This window comes from Kryptolebias marmoratus, linkage group LG5 (assembly GCF_001649575.2).
Source record: "Kryptolebias marmoratus isolate JLee-2015 linkage group LG5, ASM164957v2, whole genome shotgun sequence".
Lineage (NCBI taxonomy): Eukaryota > Metazoa > Chordata > Actinopteri > Cyprinodontiformes > Rivulidae > Kryptolebias > Kryptolebias marmoratus.
The window spans coordinates 7822412-7845029 of NC_051434.1; the positions used below are offsets into that span (position 1 = coordinate 7822412).

The 22618-nt window shown below is 39.2% G+C and overlaps 1 protein-coding gene across 2 annotated transcripts; it reads right to left on the reverse strand.

Annotated features, from left to right (window-relative positions):
- Nucleotides 1–2547: 2547 nt before the first annotated feature.
- Nucleotides 2548–22033, reverse strand: LOC108237924 (brevican core protein). 2 transcript variants are annotated; one of them, XM_017419675.3, is made up of 14 exons: nt 21715–22033; nt 14011–14090; nt 13421–13804; nt 13148–13322; nt 12911–13038; nt 11963–12256; nt 10971–11816; nt 8428–10749; nt 5114–5221; nt 4756–4914; nt 4589–4671; nt 3624–3768; nt 3362–3544; nt 2548–3248 (listed from the first exon to the last, which is right to left on the reverse strand). In XM_017419675.3, exons 1-14 carry the CDS (start codon nt 21732–21734, stop codon nt 3127–3129), a joined length of 5049 nt encoding a protein of 1682 aa, XP_017275164.1. In that variant the 5' UTR covers nt 21735–22033; the 3' UTR covers nt 2548–3126. The 2 variants fall into 2 exon arrangements, with proteins under 2 accessions (XP_017275164.1, XP_017275156.1); XM_017419667.3 differs by having other exon boundaries at nt 10971–11819.
- Between the last annotated feature and the right edge of the window lie 585 nt (nt 22034–22618).

The following is a 22618-nucleotide window of genomic DNA, read 5'->3' on the forward strand; positions in this document are numbered from 1 at the left end:
TTTCACACTGATTCTCAGCATGCAATCTGAAAACTGGCTTTAAAAAATTATATAAAAATATAAAATTTTGCCTGGTTCTTTAACATCAAGTTGAAAGGATTATTCTGTCTCTGTTGTAAATGTGCCACTAATGAGGGTCTTTTATAAGGAATATTCAACTGGTCAAAATTTCATCAGAAAAAATAATTTGATTCTTTTGGGCTCTCAAGTTAACAGATTTGCTGCTTTCATTGAGCAAGAAGTGTATGTTTTTTACTTGGAAAAATAACTTTTGTGATGATTTCACTATTTTATTTCAAACAAGTCTGAGCTTATTTATTGAATTACCAGCATAAACAGCTAAAATAATCCCACTGTTTGAGATTAAATTCACTTTTTATGGACTAAACATTATGTATAAAACAAGAAAATAACTATTTAGGGTATTCCTGATGAGAGAGCAGCCACAGAGTTAAAATAATTAGACCTCGGCCCTTTTGTCGCTCCTCTTCCTCAGCTCACACCAGCAGTCAGATTTCTGGCTCTTCACACTCGGGGGGTGTGAGGAGGTGGACCCTCAATTAGCGAGCCACGCGTCCGGTGGAAGAAAGAGGAACTCCACGAGGAGTCCTTAAAGTCTGGCCTCTGTTCTCTCCTCCCTGACCTTGTGACCTCGGGGTCGTGGCCCCCATCTGGAGCCGCGTTATCGACTCCATGACAAAGAGGACGGACACTGAGCTCCTGCATTCAGGCCGAGCCGTGTGAGGCTATTAAAGGCCGAAGGGCTGCGGTCGTCCTCCAGCAGAGACGCCTCTCTTCACCATCAGAACCAGCCTGGTAATACGGAGCTGTGCTTTTTTTTTTAACCTTCAGTGCCTCTATATTTGATCAGAGAGCAGAACTAATGTGGAGCTGCCTCATAGCTGGGATGAAAAGAGGTTTTTGGAAAGGTTTAATGGAGACTCTAAATGAACTACAAGCATTTTAGTTTCGTGATACCTCTTTCTTCTAATGAGGCAGAATTTAGCTGTCAGAATTTATTTCACCACATTTATTTGACGGCTTCAGAACATAATTCACAAATTTTCTGTATCAGTAGCTCTTTTTTTAACATTTACAGATAGGTGTTTCTGTTCCTGAGGGAAAAATTAAACAACACATCCAGCAGCTCCACCTCTAAGGAGGAACACAATATTAACTTAACCAAAAAAATGACCTGAAATGAGCTATTTTACTTTACTGTACTGTACGTTTTGACACATTAGTTTTATTTATAACATTGAGGCCGAAAGTTGCAAATGTAACGGAGGTATTATTGGTGGTTTTGTCACAATAAACCCTGCAGAGAAAAATCCAGTCAGGAGCCAGGATGTCTGCCTCTGTTTTGATAACATCTTCGCCTGAGAAGAAAATGTTGGTTTCCTTTATTTGCCTTAAAAACAACTGGAGAAAAATAAGGTTTATGGTGCTGCTCTGAAAGAGAGAGATCCAGATTTGTTTCACATAATTAAATAGATGTCAGTTCTTCAGTCCTTTGTTTAATTATGATGTTAAAAAAACAACAGTTACGGCAGATTTCTCTGCATTTTTGCAACTTTAACACTCAAAGGTATTTTACTTTGTGATTAATTTAATACAAAAAGGTGTTTCCACAACTAACAACTTCAATTAATTGATTTTTTACTAAAGAAAGTCGACAGTCTACATTTAGAGCATAAACACATTAACTCTTTTTTGTTTGTTTTTTATAAGGAATGGCTGCTAAAAACATCAGCTTTTGTTTAGAACTGTGTTTGATTTTCATACAATTATCTGTAAAAACCTGTAAATTCAAAGCCAGTAGGTACCTAAATGCACTTATTTTAATACATAATTAAGGAATTTGTGGCCAAGAATATTAAAAAAAAACAAGAAAGAAAAGAAAAAAGAATTTCCATCTAAACGCCTTTACCCTTTATTACCCTTTGGTGATATTGTTCTGATATAGGCAAGTATTTAAGAAAAATGACTTTTTCAAGCTTTCTGTGATTAAAAAGTCACTTCTCAGAGATGAAATCTTCTCATCAGGTCCAACAAAACATGACACGGTGATGCCATCTGGTGGCAGAATCTCCATCACATCTGCTGCAGCCTCTGTAAACGAGCCAGAACCTCATTAAACACATCTTTATTCTGTAAACTCTCTGAAATGAGCTCATCCTTTAAATATTTCATAGAGGGGGGAGTTCTTTTACCCAGTGATTCTGTCTACAGTCAGTTTATAAAGTCAACTCATATAAGTGAAACTAGAGGAAAATTATTTCCTGCTAAAATTAAATTGCTGAAATTTGCTGAAGAAACAGGGTTCTTAAAATAGAAATAAAGGAAACAGAAGCTAAATGTAGCAGAATGGTGGCAAAAAAGTAAAAGGAGCAGAACAGGAGCTAAAAGCTAAGAGTAGCAAAAGGCTAGCAAGAAGCTAAATGTAGTTTCATGTCAAAAAAGGTACAAAAGAAAAGACAACGAGTAAAGACAAACAGGATCCCTATAGAAAGCACACACACCCACACACACACGGTGCTAAAGGGACAAATAGAAAAAGGATTTATTCTTCGCTCTGTTCTACAAAACTTTATTACAACATAAAGCCAACGAACAAAACAGCGTCTGCTTGACATCAAAGATTTCTCAGAAAACTGTGGACTTTAACCTCAGGTGTGAAAACCAACATATATACAAACATTTATTGGCCATTTGTTCAATAAGGTTCACTTTGGAGTCGATAGATTCTTAATTAAAGTAGAAACAATAAAAACCAAAAACCTCTATTGGATAAAATGTGTCTGGAAGACTTTAGCACCATTTTGTTGAAAGGCTTTTGAGAAAACAAAAACCACAATATGAACAGTTAATAATTAGGAGTACACAGATGTATTTCCTACAAAGGAGTCCAACAAATCATATCTTCTCATAAGTCATTGTATTAAATCTCCATATGGACACTAAATAATTAACATCATCTGTGCACTCAGTCACATTCTCACTGGAAAGATGATTTAGTTTGTGTAATTTTGCATCTGTGGTTCATTTTGACCTGTTTAAGATTGTTTTACATCTTGTCATGTTACCGAATTGTAAAAAATAAGACATGAAAAGCACAGCCGATGTTTAAAACTTGATGTCCCAGTATTGCCTTGTCTGTTTAGTGGCTTCCAACTCATTTTCAGCAGCTGCAAAGTTGCTGTCGGTCAGTGACAACTCGTCAAGGTGCTTCATCGATCTTCCACCCTCTGAGTAGAAAAAAAAAGGTTTATTTTGTTTTAATTCCATTCTTTTTCATATCCAACACACACTACAACAGTAATATGGATAATTAAAGGTAATTTTATGTCCTAAATCTTACTAGGGGTGCACAGGATCTGTGGTGTCTGCCAGCGGCCTCCAGACAGACATTTTATCACAGGGTTTAGTCTCTGCTGGAAGCCCTCTGCGCAGTGATAACGCACAACTGCGTTGGCCTCGTACCTCTGTCGAGGCTTCCCAAAAATGGAAGCGTTTCGTAACTTTGGTGGTGGACCACAGGAGGCTGTTGGAAGAGTTGAGACAAGATGATGCAACCAGAAGAGGGAGCTAAAACCGCTCATCCACATGGGGCTCTAACTCACAGGTGCCTTTCTTGCAGGTGTACGCCAGGTGATAGTTGCAGGGTACGTCGCTCCAGCGCCCGCTGTCGTGCCACACCATCACCACACAGTCTTCTCCGGAGAGGAAGTAGCTGTCTGGCTGCCCTCTATACCAGTTCTCATACAGCTGCAGAGAGACGTTTACAGATTCAAAGAAAAGAATCCACTTTTAAATATGTTCAAACAAGCAAACAATCAACAATTTAGATCACAGACTTGAACAAATGTTACAAACAACAGACATTTTTGACATATGGCGCCAAAAACATCATAGAGGAAGCAATCTTTGCTCTCTAAAAGAACATTTAAATGGATAAAGGACACATTTGTATGTCATCAGCTGATATGGATAAAGACAAAATAAACATATTTTTGTAAGCAGAGCCCCATATGAGCTGTTATAAGCCTGGTGGAGCTGATGTTAGTTCTGCTGAAGCTTTTCAAGCCAAATAAATGCAAAAAAAGAAACTAAAAGTACTTTTTTGTGCAATTTTCCCCAAACATACAACTTCCTTCTGCAGGGTTTGTCATAGAGAATCAAATCTAAACATAATACTTTAAAAAATGTATCTTTTTTTTGTTTGTACTTATTTTATGTGGCAATTATATGAAAGAAGCCAATATTTTATGTATTTATGTTTGTTTGCCTATTTATTTCAAACATATGTCATTCTTTAAACTGGCTACAACCCTGTAAAGTTATTAAAATGATGATGAAATAAAACTGGTTGAGCTTTCGGAAACACTGAAGAAACATTGTATTCATTAAATGTTAAACAAATTTTGAGATAAATAAATATTTTAAAGGAAAAGGTGAGGTTTTCAGTTTTCTGCTTCTTTTCCATCGCTTTAACTAAAAGCAGCTTTTCTTTTTTAATTTGCTCTGCCTCATGTTTTGATTCTCACACATCTTTAATCTAAACTTGAATCTGTCTGACGTTCCTCACCAGTGGGTTTCCATCTGACCAGCGGAAATCATCCTCAATGGTTTTATCATTCAAACCGGTCCATTGGTACTCCTTGTAGTTACCTAGTGTGGAAACATAACATCTATTAAATAAATTAAAACCACATGGACTGAAACTTCATGCATACTGCTTCGTGCAGCTCCTACTGTTGATGTAGTCCTGCTCCTCGGGGGTCATGATGGACACCAGATGAGCTCCTTGCATGCGACAGCGCTGCTCGGCGACCTCCCAGCTCTGACGCTGGCTGAAGTGTCGATAGCAGAAGCCGTGAAATTTATCCCAGCCTGGTTCACATTCCTCCAAGTCTGCACACATCACAGCATGGGACAACCAGAAAAAGAGACTTCAGATACCTCAGCAGCTGCTGAATAAATGTGCATATTTAATCAGTTCGTCTGACATCTAACAGGCTTCACTCATCAGCTCAATAAGAGATGTGATAATTAAAGTTTCACTGATTAGTCAGTGTTTTGTATTTTGTTTCTAAAGCAGCAGAGCGCTCACCCTTCTGACAGAAGTCTCCTCCATATGTTGGCAAACAGAGACATCTAATTTGTCCGTCTCGCTCGGTGCAGGTGCCTCCATTCCAACAGGGGTCATTCAGACAGGCATCTGAAACACAACAGGTCACTACTGCAGGTTATTGATTAACTAAATCCACGATTATCACTGGACGCATCACTGGATCACATTCTAATTTTAAGCACACTGCAGAACACATCAATACGAGCCAAGAGATGGCAGCAGAGGACAACTCCTCAGTTCCTCTTCTGCTCTTCTTTCTTTCTCTGTGACGTCGACCCTTTAAAATGTTTATTTTAGGGTCAGGAGCAGTAAAGACACAAAATGCAAATACGGATCCTTTTTTCTTAAAAAAAAAACGCTGAAGTGTTGCAAAGTTGTGATGACCTGCAGTGAGTTTTATTATAGCTTTTAGATTTCAGAAGATTAATTTTTAAAAACCAAATCATTGGTTATCAATGGTAATGATCAAACCATGCTGTTATTTGCAGAACACACAAACTGTTCACTTTGTTAATAAATGATGTTAAGCATTTTGACAAATGTTACTGGAGTTGTAAAAAAAGCATCTGATGATGACATTAAAACACCTTTTTTTTCTATTTGTGTGACACTTGGCATTATTTGACCACTATGTCCTGATGTTGGTTGCTGCTGACCACGGAAAAACCTCGTATAAAGGAGTCATTTGAGAGAAATCTGTCAGACACATTTTATGACTACTAACTCCACAAAACGTCTACTAAAGCTAGAAACCTATTTGAAAAAAATATTGGATGATTCCATTGGGGAAAAAATACTTCTTGGCTTCTGTTGCCAGATAATAAAATTTAAAATCTTGAAAATAAAAAAGAGACCTTAAGAGTTTGATATAAAATTAGTTAAAAATGTAAAGTAAGGCTGCTGGCTAAGCTGAAATTAAATATTTTATGAGTAGATTTAATTTCTTTGTTTTTCTTATGCTGTTTAAACTAGACCTAAGTCTTGTTTGTCATTATATGCTCACACTCACATTTCAGAAGTGTCTCTGCAGCTGTGTTTATGAATGCTACAGTAATAACTGCTTCTTACTGCACTAAATGAGAATCATATGCTCTCAAAGCAAAATCATTGTTAACCTTTCCAAAAAAATACAACTTCCATATGGAAAACCACAAAGGAACCTTTTGAGTCTGAAAGATCTGTTTGTCTCAAAAACTTGTTTATCCTACGTTTGTGTCCTGTAAAATCTCTGCATTTTACTGAGTCGTATTTTTTACAAAGTTGGTCAGTTGGAGAGATGTTACTTTGCTCTTTGTAAGGGGCTGCTTTTATTTAAAATCCTAGACTAAAACATTCCCTTGACAGTCCAGAATTAGACCCTGAGGGCCATTTGTTGCTCATTGTTTTAATTCTGGCAAAATAAAAGTGACTCCTGCAGCACTAAAGAGACTTACAGAGTTAGACTTAACCGAGAGACAACCTTAAAACCAAATTCAAAAGTATTAGTTGATACATTTTTGATATTCAGTTCATTTTTCCAACATTTTCCTCCCATCTACAGACAGACAGATTCTCTTGTGTAAACAGTCTGATTATATTTAAGTTGCATGAAGTCTTGCAGGCCGTCTCTCACAAACTCACACAAAAACAACCTCGACATTGGTTGTCAATCCAGTCAGAATAAAACTCTGTCTCTCTAAACTGAGACCTATCAGGTAAGATATTAATTGCTTATAAACTTTCATCAAATCCCCCTTAAAGAAATCTTAACTATCCTATTAACAAAGCCTGTCTGAATCTCAAATATTCATTTGAAGCTTGGTTTATGCTTTTGCATTGCAGCTCCTGATTTTGTGTTGCAGTATTTTAAGTAGAAGTGCTGCAGGACACTTTTACTCCAACATGGACAAGTGCTCATAAAAAAAAAAAAATTAAAAACCTAAAAAAGATAACAAAACTTTACACAAACATCCAGCTGTGAAATGACAGTCACAGAGCAACAAAGGTACACAAGTGTGAAAACACAAATGCTTACGATGTTGTAGGCTATAGCAATAAGAATTTAATCTTAGACCAAAGCATAACTTGAGTTTCAAACGATGCAAACATTTGAAAAAACGTGCAAACTTAACAAAAAGAAGTGCTAATTAAACAGCCCTGCCTTACCGTAAAAAAGGCTGCTAACCCCTGCAGCAATCTGCCAGCTCATGCACAAAGATCAGATTAAAGTAAATCTTAATTATGTGTCAAAAGGATTAGGTACAAATTTCTAATTAATTACTAAATGGGTTTTTTTTTGGTAGAAATGAGATTATGATACTTCTTCATCTAAGAGAAATATTGCTCTGTGGAAACTAATTAAATGTAAGTACATTCAGGAAAGAATAAGACAAAAAATAGCTTATTTACCAGTGCAGACAAACAAACAAATTTAGATTTGTTGTCTTATTAAGAATTAGTTACAACACACAAAAAAAATCATAAACAATCACGATTAAAAAACATACAATGAAAAGACTATAAAACATGAATTACCTAACAATATTTAAAAACTGGTTGCTAAAAGCCACTGCTCAGAATAAAATTGAAAACAAACATTTTTTGTGCTAAACATATCTGTGCATTTGGTGCAAGACTGGCTATGCAGCAATATAAATGGAAAAAAAATATCTGAAATGACAAAACATTTACACAGAAAACCATTTAGCTGCATTGGTCAGTGCTGTTACATTCATTATAATTGCTATTACATTCATCAAATGGCTTCCTGCTTTATCCAGAAGGCAATGTGATCTATTGCAGTTCAAGATATAAATTTAGCTTTAGTTTTTGTGCAGAAATAGATTATTTGCAAACAGAATTTTATGCTCAGTTTACAAAAAACAAATTCACTAAGGCAACAATTACTTCTTAAAGGATGATACTATAAATGAAGCACTAAAACATTCATTTTAACACACCAGTACTTCACAGAAGTCAAACTTTGGATGAGTAGAAAAAACACCATGAACAAATAGACTGTTGACAAATGTCAAAGGGTCCGACTGTGAGTATCTTGGAGGGTAGAGCGGGGAGTCACAAGGACAGAAGTGAAGGAGGGTTTAAAAGTGAAGCAGGGGGAATAAGAAAAGGTCAGTGGGCTTGCTGAGACTGCAAGTGAAACAAACAAGAGGAGTCAGTGAAAAGCAAGGAGAGGGTTTTACAGAAAGTGGAGTGGAGACAATTTGGTCAGAAAACAAACCAGGGATTTTAGTGCATCACTGCACTGAGTAGGAAGAGGACGGTTAGGCTGGTGAATGTGGTTTTAACATTACCTGAAGACTTCCCTGCACCACCTACAGCTGCCCTCTCATTGGGCGGGATAAGCAGGGTGGGCGGCTTAGTGAGGCTATGCTCAAGATAAACCAAACCCTGATCCACAGGTGGTATGACATGGGTCACCTTCTGTAATTCAATCGTCTCATGGAAACTTTTGGGTGTTGTGGTTGTTGGGCTCCAGATGTGTCGGAACCTGTGGGTGGTGGTGGTTATGGTGGGGAAGATTGTCTTTACAGCAGCAGCAGTAGGTTTTGTGCTCATCTGAGCTGTCAGTGATTCTGAAACTGCTTTGGCCGAGGGCCTCTGACTGAACTCAACATCATTCAGAGACTCTTGAGGTCCAGTTGTGGTGGTCAGCAGAGACCACTTAGAAGTTTGAGAACTGAGAGGAGAGAGAGTGAAGTCTGCATGGGCTGGCGCAACATAAGTTTCCTCTTCAACATCAGAAGTTGGAGCAACATTAATGTTTTCAGTCACAAAGGTTGGGGCAACTTTAGCTTCTTTGACAGTCACAAGCTTTGGGCCAACATGTGTGTCTTCATTTTCTTCAAGGAAATGGGTTAGGACAACTTTAACTTCTTCAAAGGACTGGGTTGTTGCGACTTTGGTACCTCCTTCAAGGACAAGAGTTGGAGAAACTTTGACTTCTTCTTCCATGGATTGTGCAGCACTCGCTTCTTCCTCAAGGTCAAGAGTTGGGGCAACTTTAGCTGCTTCCTCAAAGACAAGGGTTGGGTCAACTTTAACTTCTTCAGGGACAAGGGTTGGAGCAGCTTCAGTATCTTCTTTGAAAACAGGAGTTGAAGAAACTTCGACCTCTTCTTCCATAGATGGTGCAGCACTAGCTTCTTCCTCAATGTCAAGAGTTGAAGAATATTTGGCTTCCTCTAGGTCAAGAGTTGGGGCAACTTTAGTTGCTTCCTCGAGAACAAGGGTTGGGGCAACTTTAACTTCTTTGAGGACAGGTGTTGGGGCAGCTTTAGTATCTTCTTTAAGGACAAGAGTTGGAATAAATTTGACCTCTTCTGTAATAGTTGGAGCAACGCTAGCTTCTTCTTTAAGGTCTAGGGATGAGGGAACTTTGGCTTCTTCTTCAAAAGTTGGAGCAACTTTTGATGTTTCTTCAAACACAAGGGTTGTAACAACTGTAGGTTCTTCCTTAAAGACCAGTGTAGGGAAACCTTTAGCTTCTTCAAGTACTTGGGCTGGAACAACTTTGACCTCTTCTTCAACGGTTGGGGCAACAGTAGCTTCATCTTCAAGGTCCATGGATGAGGGAACTTCAGCTCCTTCTTTAAGAGTTGGGACAACTTTGGCTGATTCTTCCGAGACAAGGGTTGTGACCATTTTCGGTTCTTCCCCAAGATCCAGAGTTGGGGCAACCTCAGCTTCTTCTTCTTCAGCTACATGGGTTGGAACAACTCTGACTTCTTCTTCAATGGTCGGAGCAACACTAGCTTCATCTTCAAGGTCCATGAATGAGGGAACTTTGGTTTCTTCCTCTTCAAGAGTTGAGAGAACTTTAGTTGGGGTAACTCTAGCGCCTTCTTCAAGGACAAGAGCTTGGGTACCTTCAGCTGATTCTTCCAAGACAAGTGTTGGGACAGCTTTGGGTCCTTCCTCAGGGGCCAGGGTTGGGGAACCTGTTGTTTCTTTATCAGTTGTCAGGGGAACATTGGTTCCTTCTTTGAGAAAAATGGTTGTGATGACTTTTGCTTCTTCAAGAACATGGGTGGGGGTAACTTTAACTTGTTCCATCAACAGGGAAACATCGGTTTCCTCTTCATGAGTTGGGGAAGCTGTAGTTTGTCCTTCGAAGGGAAAAGCAAATTTAATATCCTCTTGAAAAGAGGAACTAACTGTTCTAGGTTCATATCCACTTGCTTCTTCAGCAGAACTGCTAGAATCAAAGGACAGTAGGTAACCAGATGTTTGATTCTGTGCTGTAGCAAACTCAGAGGGTGACTGAGAGGTGTTCAGTCCCTCTGGAGACTCAGTGGTAGTTAAACTTACTTTAGAAGCAACCCATTCTACTGACTGGGTTGTATGAATCTGTATTTCATCAGTTTCCATGTCTACAGTTTCTACGCTTGTACTTCCCTCCTGTGTAGAAACGGAAGGCTCCCACAGGTGTGGTGACACGGAGATTTCTGAGCCCACTTTCTCCACATAGTGCGACCCGGGTAAGAGGGTAAAATCTGGAGCTGTAGTCTGTTCGCCAGGAGCTCTACTAGCCACAGCAGAATGCGATAGGTGTGTGGTGAAGCCAGCAGTGGAAGAATGGGACGTGGTGACTTCTTCCACTTCAACATCTTTCTCTGGAAGAGAGTACAAATTATTTAGAGGAAGAGTGTGATACAAATGCTTCTTGACTGATGAGAGCTATAAAAGAGCTTACGATAGATTAGCTTAGCACAAAGGATGGAAACAAATAAACAGCTAACTTATCAAATATTAGCATTGTCTGACCTGGCATAAAACTACTACTAGCAAACTTTTTGTGTTTTTTGAGATGGACATATACAAATGCTTGACATACCTTGAGAAAAATCTCCAGATCCATCCACGTGTCCCCACAATGAGGTTAAAGTCTCGATGGCTGATTCAGGACTTTGAGTCACATGTGTGGAAAGTGTTTCCTTTTCTTCAGATACCTGAGTTGAGAGCGACATCTGCTCAGGATCTTCTACTGCTGCCTCCTCCAGCTTCACCTGAAGCAACGGGTCAGCTGTCACAGTAGTTGCGTCCCAGAAGCTCTCCTCTTGAGTGTAGTTGCTCTCTGTGTCACTGTAATTGGTGTGTGATATTTCAAAACTTAAGCTGGTGTTTTCTAACTTTTGGTGCTTCTCATGTAGGTATGTGGTCCCGTCGAAATTATTGCCTGGCCCTGTCTGGTTCTCAGTGTGAGGTTTGTATGTGCTCTTCTCAAGCTCAGACGGGAGAAAGGTGAAGCTTAAGTTTTGGTGGAAATCTGTTCCATTGTAAACACCGAGCGAAAATGACGTGCTCTGGGTTGAATTGTAGGTTTCAGTTTTGCTGATGGTAGTGTTCGTGACTTCTGTAGGATGCTCAGAGTCCAAGCTTGTTTCTGAGGTTTCATTAAATAGTTGAAGGAGGTTCAGGGCAGATGCTGTGCTTGAGGAGGATGCTGCAGGGTCTGACGTAACTGTTGGGTGTGTGTCAACCAGGTTTTCTACAGTAAAAGGGCTCGACAAAACGGGCAAAGATTCGAGTACACTTTGCACCTCTCGTTCCACCTGTTCTGCCTGTTGAGTCAGTTGAATTTCCTGATCTTTTTCCATAAGAATTATAACATTTTGTTCGATGTCTTCTGCTTCTGAGACCACATTGTCCATCGGAGATTCACTGGAGTTGTTTCTTTTTCCTGCTGAAGGCACAGAAGCAATTAAACGGTTAGTTTTCAGGGAAAACAAGTTTTTGCTCGCTTCGTCTCAAAAATGTTCTTAATGTGAAGGTTGCAAATGTTTCTATAATGTTATAGTGTATATTTTTGAGGAAGAAGAGACCCACCTTTGAAACAGTAAACATCATGAAGCCTGAAGGGATCTGGGAAGCCAGTCTGGTTACTGAAGCGGTACAGGGTCTTGACACCTGCTTGATGGCCACCACATTTCTCTCTAGGGGTCACGATAGGGTAGCGCACACTTCCGTCAGCCAGCCAACCAGGACTGCAGCGGTCCAACCCTTCACTCCACGCAAAGTACAACTGTGCTGTTGTTGCTAGCTCCGCCCCCGCAGCCTCACAATATGACCGCGCTTCATCAAACGATAACAGCTGTGGGATGGGGTCATGGAACACCTCCCCTAAAAACACAAAACATTTGCATTATTTACTTATATCTATTGCATGTTTAATGCATTGCATATGTGTTTGTTGTTGCTCATTTTATTGCTCAGCAACATTTAAACTGAGATTTTCCCATTTAAGCACCAGCTGCAACTTCTTTTGTTCATTTTATATTGGGCAATTTGGTAAATTATTTTAAAATGAAGTCTTATCCAAAAAATACTGTGATATGGTGCAATTTTATGTTTTGAGATGTGCAAAAAAACCAACAAAAAATGATAACATTAAGAAGTTATAATCTGACTTATAATGGTTGATATACTGTAATAAGTAGTTACAAATAATTTCATTCAGTAATGTGGAGACTATTATTTGTAGATTTCCATTGACTGAGAGAAAGATCTGTTTGTTGGTGCTGTTTTAAAGAAAATATACATTTATAAACAAAGTTTGTTTTCATTAAACTACATATATAGTATTATATAGTTCTAAGCATAATATGCTGTAAATCATACATAGAGTTTATGTAGAATTGAGATGTCAACTTTACAAAAATTGGAAATCGGACTCGGCTAAGAAAACTGATTAGTGCATCTGTCTTTTTTCAGTAGTTAATAAGTAAAGGCAAAACTCTAGCACTTTAAAATATTTTATAGCGTTATAATTCATACCATCAATTTGTTCTATGTAGCAATAAACATCATACAGAACATTTGGATCCATTGTCCCATAGTTCCTCACTCCTGGTTGCCTGTCCATGTCTCCATAGCAACCTTCGCGAGGGACTTGGATTGGATACCTGCATCAAGGAAAACATATTTGAATCTTCTGAAGACTTCGAAGTAAAGAGTTGAGAATATTTTGTAGTTTGATTATGATATGTATAAAAAACAAAGACGATAAACTACCTGATGGATTGATCTGCCAGCCAGCCTGCATCACACTGCTCATATCCATCATAATAAGCTGCCAGCAGCTGGTCAGGAGTTGCAATCTGAGCACCTATGGCCCTACAAGCCCTCTGTGCCTGCTGAAAGGAAAAGGCATACCGGCCCAAAGTGTCTCTATAGTGGAACACGACCCCTAAACACACATGAACATGGGTATAATCAAATACAAAAATAAGACGGATCATGTCTATTGGCAAGAGTTTATCTTACAAAAAGAAATCAGTGTTCTACCTATGACTTTGACTTGTATGATGTCGCTGGCGTCTTCAAGCCCCTGCTGCACCTCGCAGCGATAATGACCCGAGTCGCTGTGGCGCAAATCTCCTAACCACAGGGACAAGTCATCGGGGGACGAGGTGTAGTTGAACAACGCAGCTCGATCTCGGTACATGTTGTTGAACTTCACCCTCTGATCACGTGCTACCAAGATCTGCGTCTCTTCCCCACCGGACACCTTTGTCCACTTTATCCGAGGTACCACCGGAGAGGAAGAGGAGGAGGAGGAGGAGGGGGTGGAGGACAGAGACACAAAGCAGGGGATGGAGATGGAGCTGCCCAGAGGGGTGAGAACTGGACCCGAGTGGGGGATGTTCACTCGAAGCTGCCGCACGTCCTCTGAAAAATAAACAAATGAATAAATAAGTAAATCAGATTCCAGAATGTAGAGAAAAAAGTGGCTTTTATGTATATTTTGAGATAAATAATCAAAACTTTACTTTTAAACACACTTTTGGTCCTCTCAGCTTCTTTCTATTTATTGACATAATAAGAACATTTGTTGTTCATCTTATGAGTAAAAAAGAAGAAAACGGTGGACGTACCATTTGCAGGTGGAATTTGGACGGGAAAGGCCAGAGTGAGATGACAAACTGCACAAAGGAGTGGAAGTATCTGGACATGTCTGTTGAGATAAAACAGCAAACACTGTAAAACAAAATACATTAGATTAACTGGAAATGATAACAACTGATACAAATACTGTGTTTTCATTACCAGTTTCCAATTTCACAGATACTTAACCAGTAAGAGGAATTTCTGATTCTGGGAGTCATTTATAGAGCTGGTTCTGCTAAAACACGCTCTACTGAACTAAAAATATATATTTATTGCAATAATGAACACGTACAACTTTGTTTTATTTTCACCTCATCATCTGTCTTAGTCTTCCATATGTACAAATAAATAAGTCTTAATTAAGATTTTATCAGTGTCATGTCTGAGGCTAACATTTAACACGATTTAGAGAAAACATTTTTATCTTTTATTTTTTTAAATCTCATCCCTTTCACGTGTAAGCTTTCTATTAGGGTTTAAATTGTGCACTTTAATGTTTCTAGAAAAAAATATGAGCAGTCTACTTACTAGTTGCCAATATTTTAGTTTGCCTCAAAGTCATGGCAACAAAAAAGTAAAGGAAAAAAAGCGAAATCAAAAGAGTTGTGGTCTGCTCTTTTAGTCATCTTTATGTTAAGTAAAAACAGTTTCTATGTTTTAGTAAAGCCCAGCACCACAGATGCATTGTGCAATTATCTGCTGCAACTCCTTCTTTACTAAAATGCATTTTATTGCTCCAAGCAGTTGGCGACAACATTTAAAACCAATATTTTCTGAATGTCCTTTTAAATCTCTTATTGTGTGGCTTTTTCTTAGCTATTAACACATTTTCCAACCACTGAAATAATTTATCATTTGTCATGATGTTGTTTTTTGTATACACGCTTGTGTAGTTGAAGTATGTGCACATGAATTATAATTATGTGCTTGCACTGATTAGATTAGATGTTTTTGTTAGTTCAGACTAAAACTAAATTATGTCAATATGTTTTAGCAGTTATTATAAGTTATTATAGAGCTGGGTCCATTTCAACATAAACAGATTATTATGGAGAGTTTGTTCTTTCTCACCATTATGCAGCATGAGTTTTACAGGCAAACATTTAAAACTAAATATATGTAACCTGCTGGTTTTGAAGTGGGAATCCTTGTGTTTTGACATAACTTTGGAGCATTTGCTTTCTGTAAATTACAGGAGCCTCAGAAGATAAATAAGTAAAAGTATCTGAGCTCGACCAAACAGTAGACTTCTCTGGTTTCCATAGAGAAACTGGCGGTGCAGGCTTCTGACCACAAGCTATTTATCACCTCCGAGAGTTAATGACACGGTGGCTCAGCCCGGAGGCATCCTGCCAGCCCTTCGTCACCAGCCTGGTCCTGTTATTAACCCAGCAGGCCTGGCAGGACGTCTGCAGTGACCTGACACAACCTCCGCAGGGACAATTAGGAAGGTGGAACTGTTCATTCATCATTTAAAAGTTGAGTCTGAGCAGAACATTACTCTTAGTTTACAGACTTAAACACACCTTTATCCAACCACACTATTTGTATTTGTAGAACTTGCTGTTTTGAGTGTGTGTGTGCGTGTGTGAGGGGGAATATTCTGCTAGAATAATCATGTAATGTAAAACTGATATCAATATAAGGGTGTATAGCAGTGCTATTCAACTAAATTGCTCAGGGGGCCATAGCTACTGAAAGTGAACACCTCAGGGGCCACATATCTGGCAGTTAATGTCATTATGTAAATTTAATTCATGGTTTAAAATCTAGTTTTATTTTCAATGAACTGGGCCTGACTGAGCTCACCCGTGGGCTTGATGTGGCCCCAGGGCCCGCAGTTGAATAGCTCTGGTTTGTAGAATAGTGTTTGCATGATCTTCTTTTAACTTTTTTAAATTTGGAGTTGTTTTAAGATCAATCCACTTTGGTCTTGGCCCCGTTCAAACTGTTATCTCATCAGTCGAATCAGAACTAAACTCTTTTTCTTCAAACGGAGGTAGTTTAAGAAGCTATCTGCAGCAGGTAAGATATTAATTCTTCCGAACATTTCCACAGAACCTCACTTCAAAAGATCTGAACCATCCCAATAGGTTTTGGCAACAGTGGCAGACTGACAGTGGCAGAAACAGGAAACTAAGGGTTTTCATTTTAACTTCATGTAAAACATTTAGTTCATGCAGCAGATATTCAGAAATATCATGAATTTTGAGAGTCTGTGACCCTTAAAAGCTTTAGGTCTAATAACACGCTGAAATACACTGAAATGGTTTCACTTTCTTACTTTTACAAAGGAGTTCGATCTGCTCATAAATTTTTATTTGGTCAATAATCAACATTTGAGCTTCTCTTCAATTTTTGATGGCAAACAAAATGGTTGACACAATCTTTAAAAACACAAGAGACGCACAGAGGAGGGATTCTCTGCGACGGCAGAGAACAGAGTACAGGAAAGGATTTAGGTGATTTTGTTTTCAATGAGATTCAAGAACTGAAAAAAATATTAATAAAATTAAAGCCTAAAGTTTAACAAATCCTAATAAAATGGACTCTTTATGCGTTTGTACATCAAACTCGCGCTTCGAAAGGAGTCAGCACACACAGCTCGCTAACTTGTCAAATCAACCGGCCTTCTTTTCTGAGGGTATAATTGTCGTCTGTTTTCTCGCCAGCTGGGTGGACTCTACACGGCTGCTATCACTATTAGTATTCTTGACAAGAAAACGTCTCAGAAATAGCAAGCAGCAGGCCAAGAGGACAGCTGCACACTGTGCTTTCACTTCATAGCGACTCTCTTACAAAAGGCTTCATGGAAAATTAAAGGGCAGGCCACTGGCACGCTTACTTACTTTTTTTTTCTCTTTTCTTTCTCTTGCTCTTTTCATGGATGGAAAGGGAAGTTTTAAACCACTGAGAATTGATGTGGAGCAGGCTTTGTACAGAAGAAACAGCAACGTTAAGACTCTGGAAACTGATTCAAACGGCCTCACTGTTGTGCTTAAATACTGACTTGTGCATTCAGATTGATGACAGAAGAGAACACCCTGGTTGTTGTGTGTTGTGTTCCATCTTTAGATCACATCGTTCACTAAAAGCCTCGCAGCTCTTCTGGTTTTAATGACAGAAACGACGAAGACAAGTCAAGCTGAAATCGATGCCACCCACTGCATCTAGAGGTTTACAAACTGCAGCCAATGCAATAACCTGCCTAAAGACATGAAAATACGATAAAATCACAATGAGATAAATGGTGACATCTCTAGATTTTAATGTGATATGTCTATCTAATCATACGGCATTTAAAAAAGATGCTTCAGTCTCTGCTAATGCTGCAGACACAACAGAAACGCTGCGTCTTGAGGGTGGCCTCTGCAGTATTCTGCATCAGTGTCGATAAAGGGAAACCTCGTCCTCCCCCGACAAACCAGAACGTGACTCCTGATCCCAATATAGCCGGGTCAAACATGTCTGTTTGACTGATGTTCTGTGAGCTCTGCAGAGTGCTGAGCTGGAACGGGTCAGAGAAGCATTAACTCTACGTTAATGAACAATAAACGTCTCCTCCAAAGCACACTGATTGATCTTTTAGAAGGTGCAAATGTGATTGTGTGGCTTTGGTACTCAGTTTGCATCTACAATCTTTTTTTGTTTTACGATTTAGATTGCGGGTTTATTCATGTGACTGTTAGTGTATGAGTTAAGCGCAACATTAAATACGTCAAACTTCATTTATCTTACTAGAGCTTCTATTTCAGAGCAGAACATTCAGGATATTTAACTCGTTTTTGCAGAGGTTCGACTAAGAAACAAAATTGCAGGTCATTTGTGTGAGCTGTTCCTATGAATTATGCTCATGTTTTAAAATCAGTAGCCCATTGAATTTTCTGAATAAGTGCTTATTAATTCTTCACTGGAGTCATCATCCCCGGTAGTTTGGAAAGTAGAGTTTTTTAACATGTGGTTTGATCTTTTCCTAACCCTAGGCAAGTAGATTTGGTTACTAAACCTAAACACAAAACAAGTCCACACAACAAGAACATAAGTTTAAAGAGTAACGGCACTGATTTAATTTCAATAAATGTCTCTCAGATTAACTTATTTATAAGAATGTTTGTTCTTTTTTCCAAGCTGTTTTTTATGAAACATCCATGTGGGTCACATTAGACTGTAGGACAAAGAAGATTTAAGTTATACAAAGAGATAAACTGGATGAAATGAACTTACTGACTTTCTTGGAATTTGAGAAACAGTAGCTCAGAAAGCTCTCTGTTTCATCTGCCTGATTTACGTTGTGTTTTTGTGAAACACTGAGCTCTTTGGTCTCTGGGTGTTCACCTTGGACAGATTGAGTGTGTTAAGAGAAGAGAATTACCAGAAAACCTCCTACCCCTAAAGTTCCACAAATCAATCCTCCAAATGCATTTCTGCCAATGACAGAGGGCTTAGTGCCACACGAGAGTGGGTAGAGAAAAAACTTAAACTTTAATTTAAAAATATATATATAATTTGAAGTTTTTGTTGAACTAGAGGAGCTTCTTCATCCCCTTGGGAAGATGAGGTAACTTAGATGAAGTTCTGAAACAACAAAAAGCTCCTTATTGGGTATACCTGCTGCGATCAGTCCACAACCGCATCAGATGTGGTTCGGCTTGAGTCAGACCGTTCACTCAACGCCAGAACTCTGGCTCCAGCAGGCGTAATGCCTCCACATCTCCAAGAAAACCACCGGTATGTCTCCCAACAAGATGGCTGCGTCAGAAAAGCCACCCACTAAATGATTCACTGGGCAGCATGTCTGGGATTGAGTCAAATATCCCAGACCTGATGCAGTAAATCCGTGGAGGAACCACAGTTTGCTTTTGACAAGCCTATGACACACAAAGCACTTCAGTTGGTTCTGCCTCATAAAGGCTTTGACATGGTTTCCATGTCCATGTGCACAAAGACATTGGGACTATAATGGGACTTACACACCTTTTTCAAACAGTTTTTGACTCATGGGTTCTACTGTTTTCCACTCCAGTCCAATAGGTGGCAGTATATGCTGGTTTTTTAAAAGATGAGGAAGGCCAAAGAGGAGATATATGGATGCAGTTAGAGAGGACATGGAGGTAGTTGGAGTGAGGACAGAGGACACAGAAGACAAAGTTAAATGGAGGAGGATGTCTTGCCCCTGAACAGTGGGAACAGCCGAAAGAAAAGAATAGAAGAAGCTGGTTTTTAAAATAAGTTTTTATATGATTTCTCACCAGGAATTTAATGCAATTGACAAATTGTAAATGTTTTTCTGTTTGTTTTACACTCTCTGCCTTGTTTTTTATTATTAAGGATGGGATGCTTAAGTGTTGAAGCACCTTTAGTGCAACCCTGTCCAAAGGTTTCGTCCTGTATCTCGTTACGCAGCATCTCGTTACCCTGTATCTCGTTACATGTGTCTCGTTACATGTGTCTCTCATTGCTATAGGAATGACAGTTTTCTTTTACAACCCTCCATAATGCAAAGAGTGCACACTGAAGTGTTATATTTTAGCTCAAAATACTTTCTTCAGAATCGGAAGGGAAAGGTGTCTTTAACTTCTCATATATCCCACATAAAACACCGTAGAGACATATAAATTCACATGTGTGACCATCTGAGTCTAGTCTTCAAGACCTTCTAAGATCTGACTTATAGTTTTCACACAGAGACTGTTTGTTTGAGGCTTACTTTTCAGTTTGTTTTTTTGTCTGCCTCTCATTATTAACTTGGCAGTCAGAGAGTGAGAGACACAGGTGTGTGGTTACCATGGTGACCATAATAAGCCACTGGCTGCAGCTTTAACATTTCTTTTGATCTTGGTTCTCCTTACAACTCTTATGCAGCTCATACATTCAAATATAGGATTTTTTTTGGTCAGGAGCTGCATTGGCACCCTTTAAAATTTCTACAGAAATGTTCTACTTTTTATTGTTTATTTTCTGTCTGTGTTGTTTGTCAGTTCTGTGTCACCTTTTGACTCATTTTTGGTGCACAGCTGCTAAAATCCTGTGGAGCAGAGATTCACTCTTGACCAATTTTGCGCCACCCATGCCTCGCGGTTGGAGGAACAATGGCCTACAAGTTGTCACTTTCTCAGCTCAGAACAAACACGTTGAGCAATTAGAAATCTGCAGTCTTTGCTCACTTTCCGCACACATGCATGTGAGCTGCTGACAGCTAAATCAAAGTACGGCCTGTAGCTCATGGTTGTAACTTAAACCTGTAAGACATAAAAACGTTGCTTTGCAGTTTTAAATTATGCGTTTGGTTCTATAGTTTGTTTGTGGTTTTAGTTATTTTCTTCACACTTGTTTGAACTTTATATTTTGGTTTTTGGTTTCTCTGTCTTCTCTGTTGGCTCCGCTTCCGCTTTCGTTCAGACGCCCATGATGTTTGATTTGAGTGAAGCTCAAGAGTTTATATAGAGGCAGGACAGTGGAGCCACTGGTGCAGCGATCCGTCTATAGAGCTTTATATCAAGAGCCAGGAGTCAATCCTCACTAAACGACACTGCAGGAAATGGGCCAACATACAGGAATGACTCTTAGATCATGAGAAGTAATAGTATTTTATCAAAGATAGGACAAACTGAGCAGCTACACCAATGAGCATAAAGTTAATATTAACATCCCTGTACTCACACACGCTAATGGGAGCGTCCCTCTGTGGGGACATTTTTCAGTCAAAGGGACACACGATCAATGGATGAAGCTACAAACTGAGTGATCCTGACCTTAAATGTTTCACTAAGAGCTCCGAGTCTCAAATGGGATGATTTGTTTTAAACAAATAGCAATGCCACTATGAAATGTGGAAAATTCCTGAAGTTTTCCAGCCAAATTTGAACCTGAATCTGTCTGAGTTTCAGTGTTAAAAAAACCACTACAGAAACCTTTTTGCTTAATTGATGTGAAGAAATATTTATGTATTATTTAAAAAGAGCATATTTCCATTAATTTAATCACATTTAATGTTATTTAAACATTTCAAGTCAATGGAATGGATGAATGGATAGAATAACATCATGTCTTTCTGTTTCTACAGATTTTTATATTATTTGAATTCAGGACAAATTACAAGACAACCAAAACCAGTGTTCTTCCTTTTCTCTTGCTTAACTTGACAAACTCATATCAAGTAGCCACTGGAACGGGTATCCTTTATTCACTGGCTCAAGATCAAATTTTCTGTCTCTCTTTCTGTCCATTACTGAAATCCACCTGAGCCCTCAGGTGGATTTCAGAAAGTCACAGAAAGCACTCAAAACAAAAAGCAGCTTCCTCAACCTGCAGGGCAAATAAAGAAAAAAATACCCATAAAGACATAAATGGTGAAATATAAAGAAGAAAATTAAAGAAAGGCAGCAATAGGTTACTAATAAAGAAAAGAAACTCAAACAGTGCTGAAGAAATCTTCAGGGGACACAACATAATAGACGTTTTTGCTTTTTTTTTTAAATAAATAAATAAATAAATAAATGAAAGCTGGATGTTTTAGCTCTTATTCTGAGGAGACTAAACCTAGAACTGCCCGCAATTTAAGGGAAGGGAGGACGGAAACCGGTCTGTTATGGCGCCATAAAGTGACAAAAACACTTTTTTTATTATTATTATTTTCAGCGCAACTTTCCACAGGTCAGACACTGCGCATCATCAACTCATCTGAAGCGTACCTGGTTCTTGTCGGCAGCATTTCCGCTGAAGCAGGCAGGATAGTGTGACTTCTCGTCCTGTTTGGAGTGGTTTCCCCCGGCGGGCTCCTGCGTGCTGCAGTGCGTCTGTCCTGTCAGGAGAAAGAGCTGCTCTGGATGCTCTGCAGGTAGATGAAGGCTGGAGCTGCTGCCGCCTCACGGGCTCGGGGAGAAAGGAGGGAGCTGGGAGAAAGTCACGCCACAAAGAAAAAAACGCTGAACTGCCCACTTCTTCTTCTTCATTTTTTCATCCGGCAGTCGGGATGGAGGTGACGCACCAGGCGGGACTGGGAGGACGGATGTTGGAGAAGTGAGGGATTCAGTCTGTTTCAGTGCAGAGTAAAGCGGGATAAGTTGAGTCAGCTGCTGATGCTGCTGCAGGTGATCCTGCAGCTCAGGAGGAAAGCTGCCTCTTTTTAAACATCCCCAATTAAAGGTTTAGCATTCCTGGAAAGAGTGCATATCGCCCGCCGCCTTCCATGCAAGTTTTAGACTCAGAGATGTCCTACTCAGACTAGACTCAGTGTCATTAAAATAGGCCTTTTTAATGTGTATTAGCTGTGGCAGCCATCTTGAATTGGGTTGACTTCGAAGAGGTACATCTAACGATTATTTCTGTCCCATGTTTTAGAGGGGGAACCGATTATTTCAGACGGCTGAAATATTTGGTTCCCCCGTGGTAACTTTAGCAAAAAAAGAACAAATGTCTCCAAATTCACAGGACTTGTTGTCCATGATGACCTTACTGCCTGAATGAAGCTGCGATTCACTATTTTCTGTCTGGACGCACAATTTAATGTAAATTACAGTAACTATACTGTGCAAAACTACATTCAAATGCCTCCTTTTAGAATAGATGGTCGTTTAGAAAGCATCTTCACTCAGC

Excerpts from the sequence above, each read along its gene's own strand:
- LOC108237924 (XM_017419667.3), bottom strand. The coding sequence starts at position 21,734 with ATGCTGCCGACAAGAACCAG. Across the intron at positions 14,091-21,714 it reads ATGCTGCCGACAAGAACCAG|ACATGTCCAGATACTTCCAC; the intron begins GTACGCTTCAGA and ends TTATCTCAACAG. Across the intron at positions 4,915-5,113 it reads AGGAGACTTCTGTCAGAAGG|ACTTGGAGGAATGTGAACCA; the intron begins GTGAGCGCTCTG and ends TGATGTGTGCAG.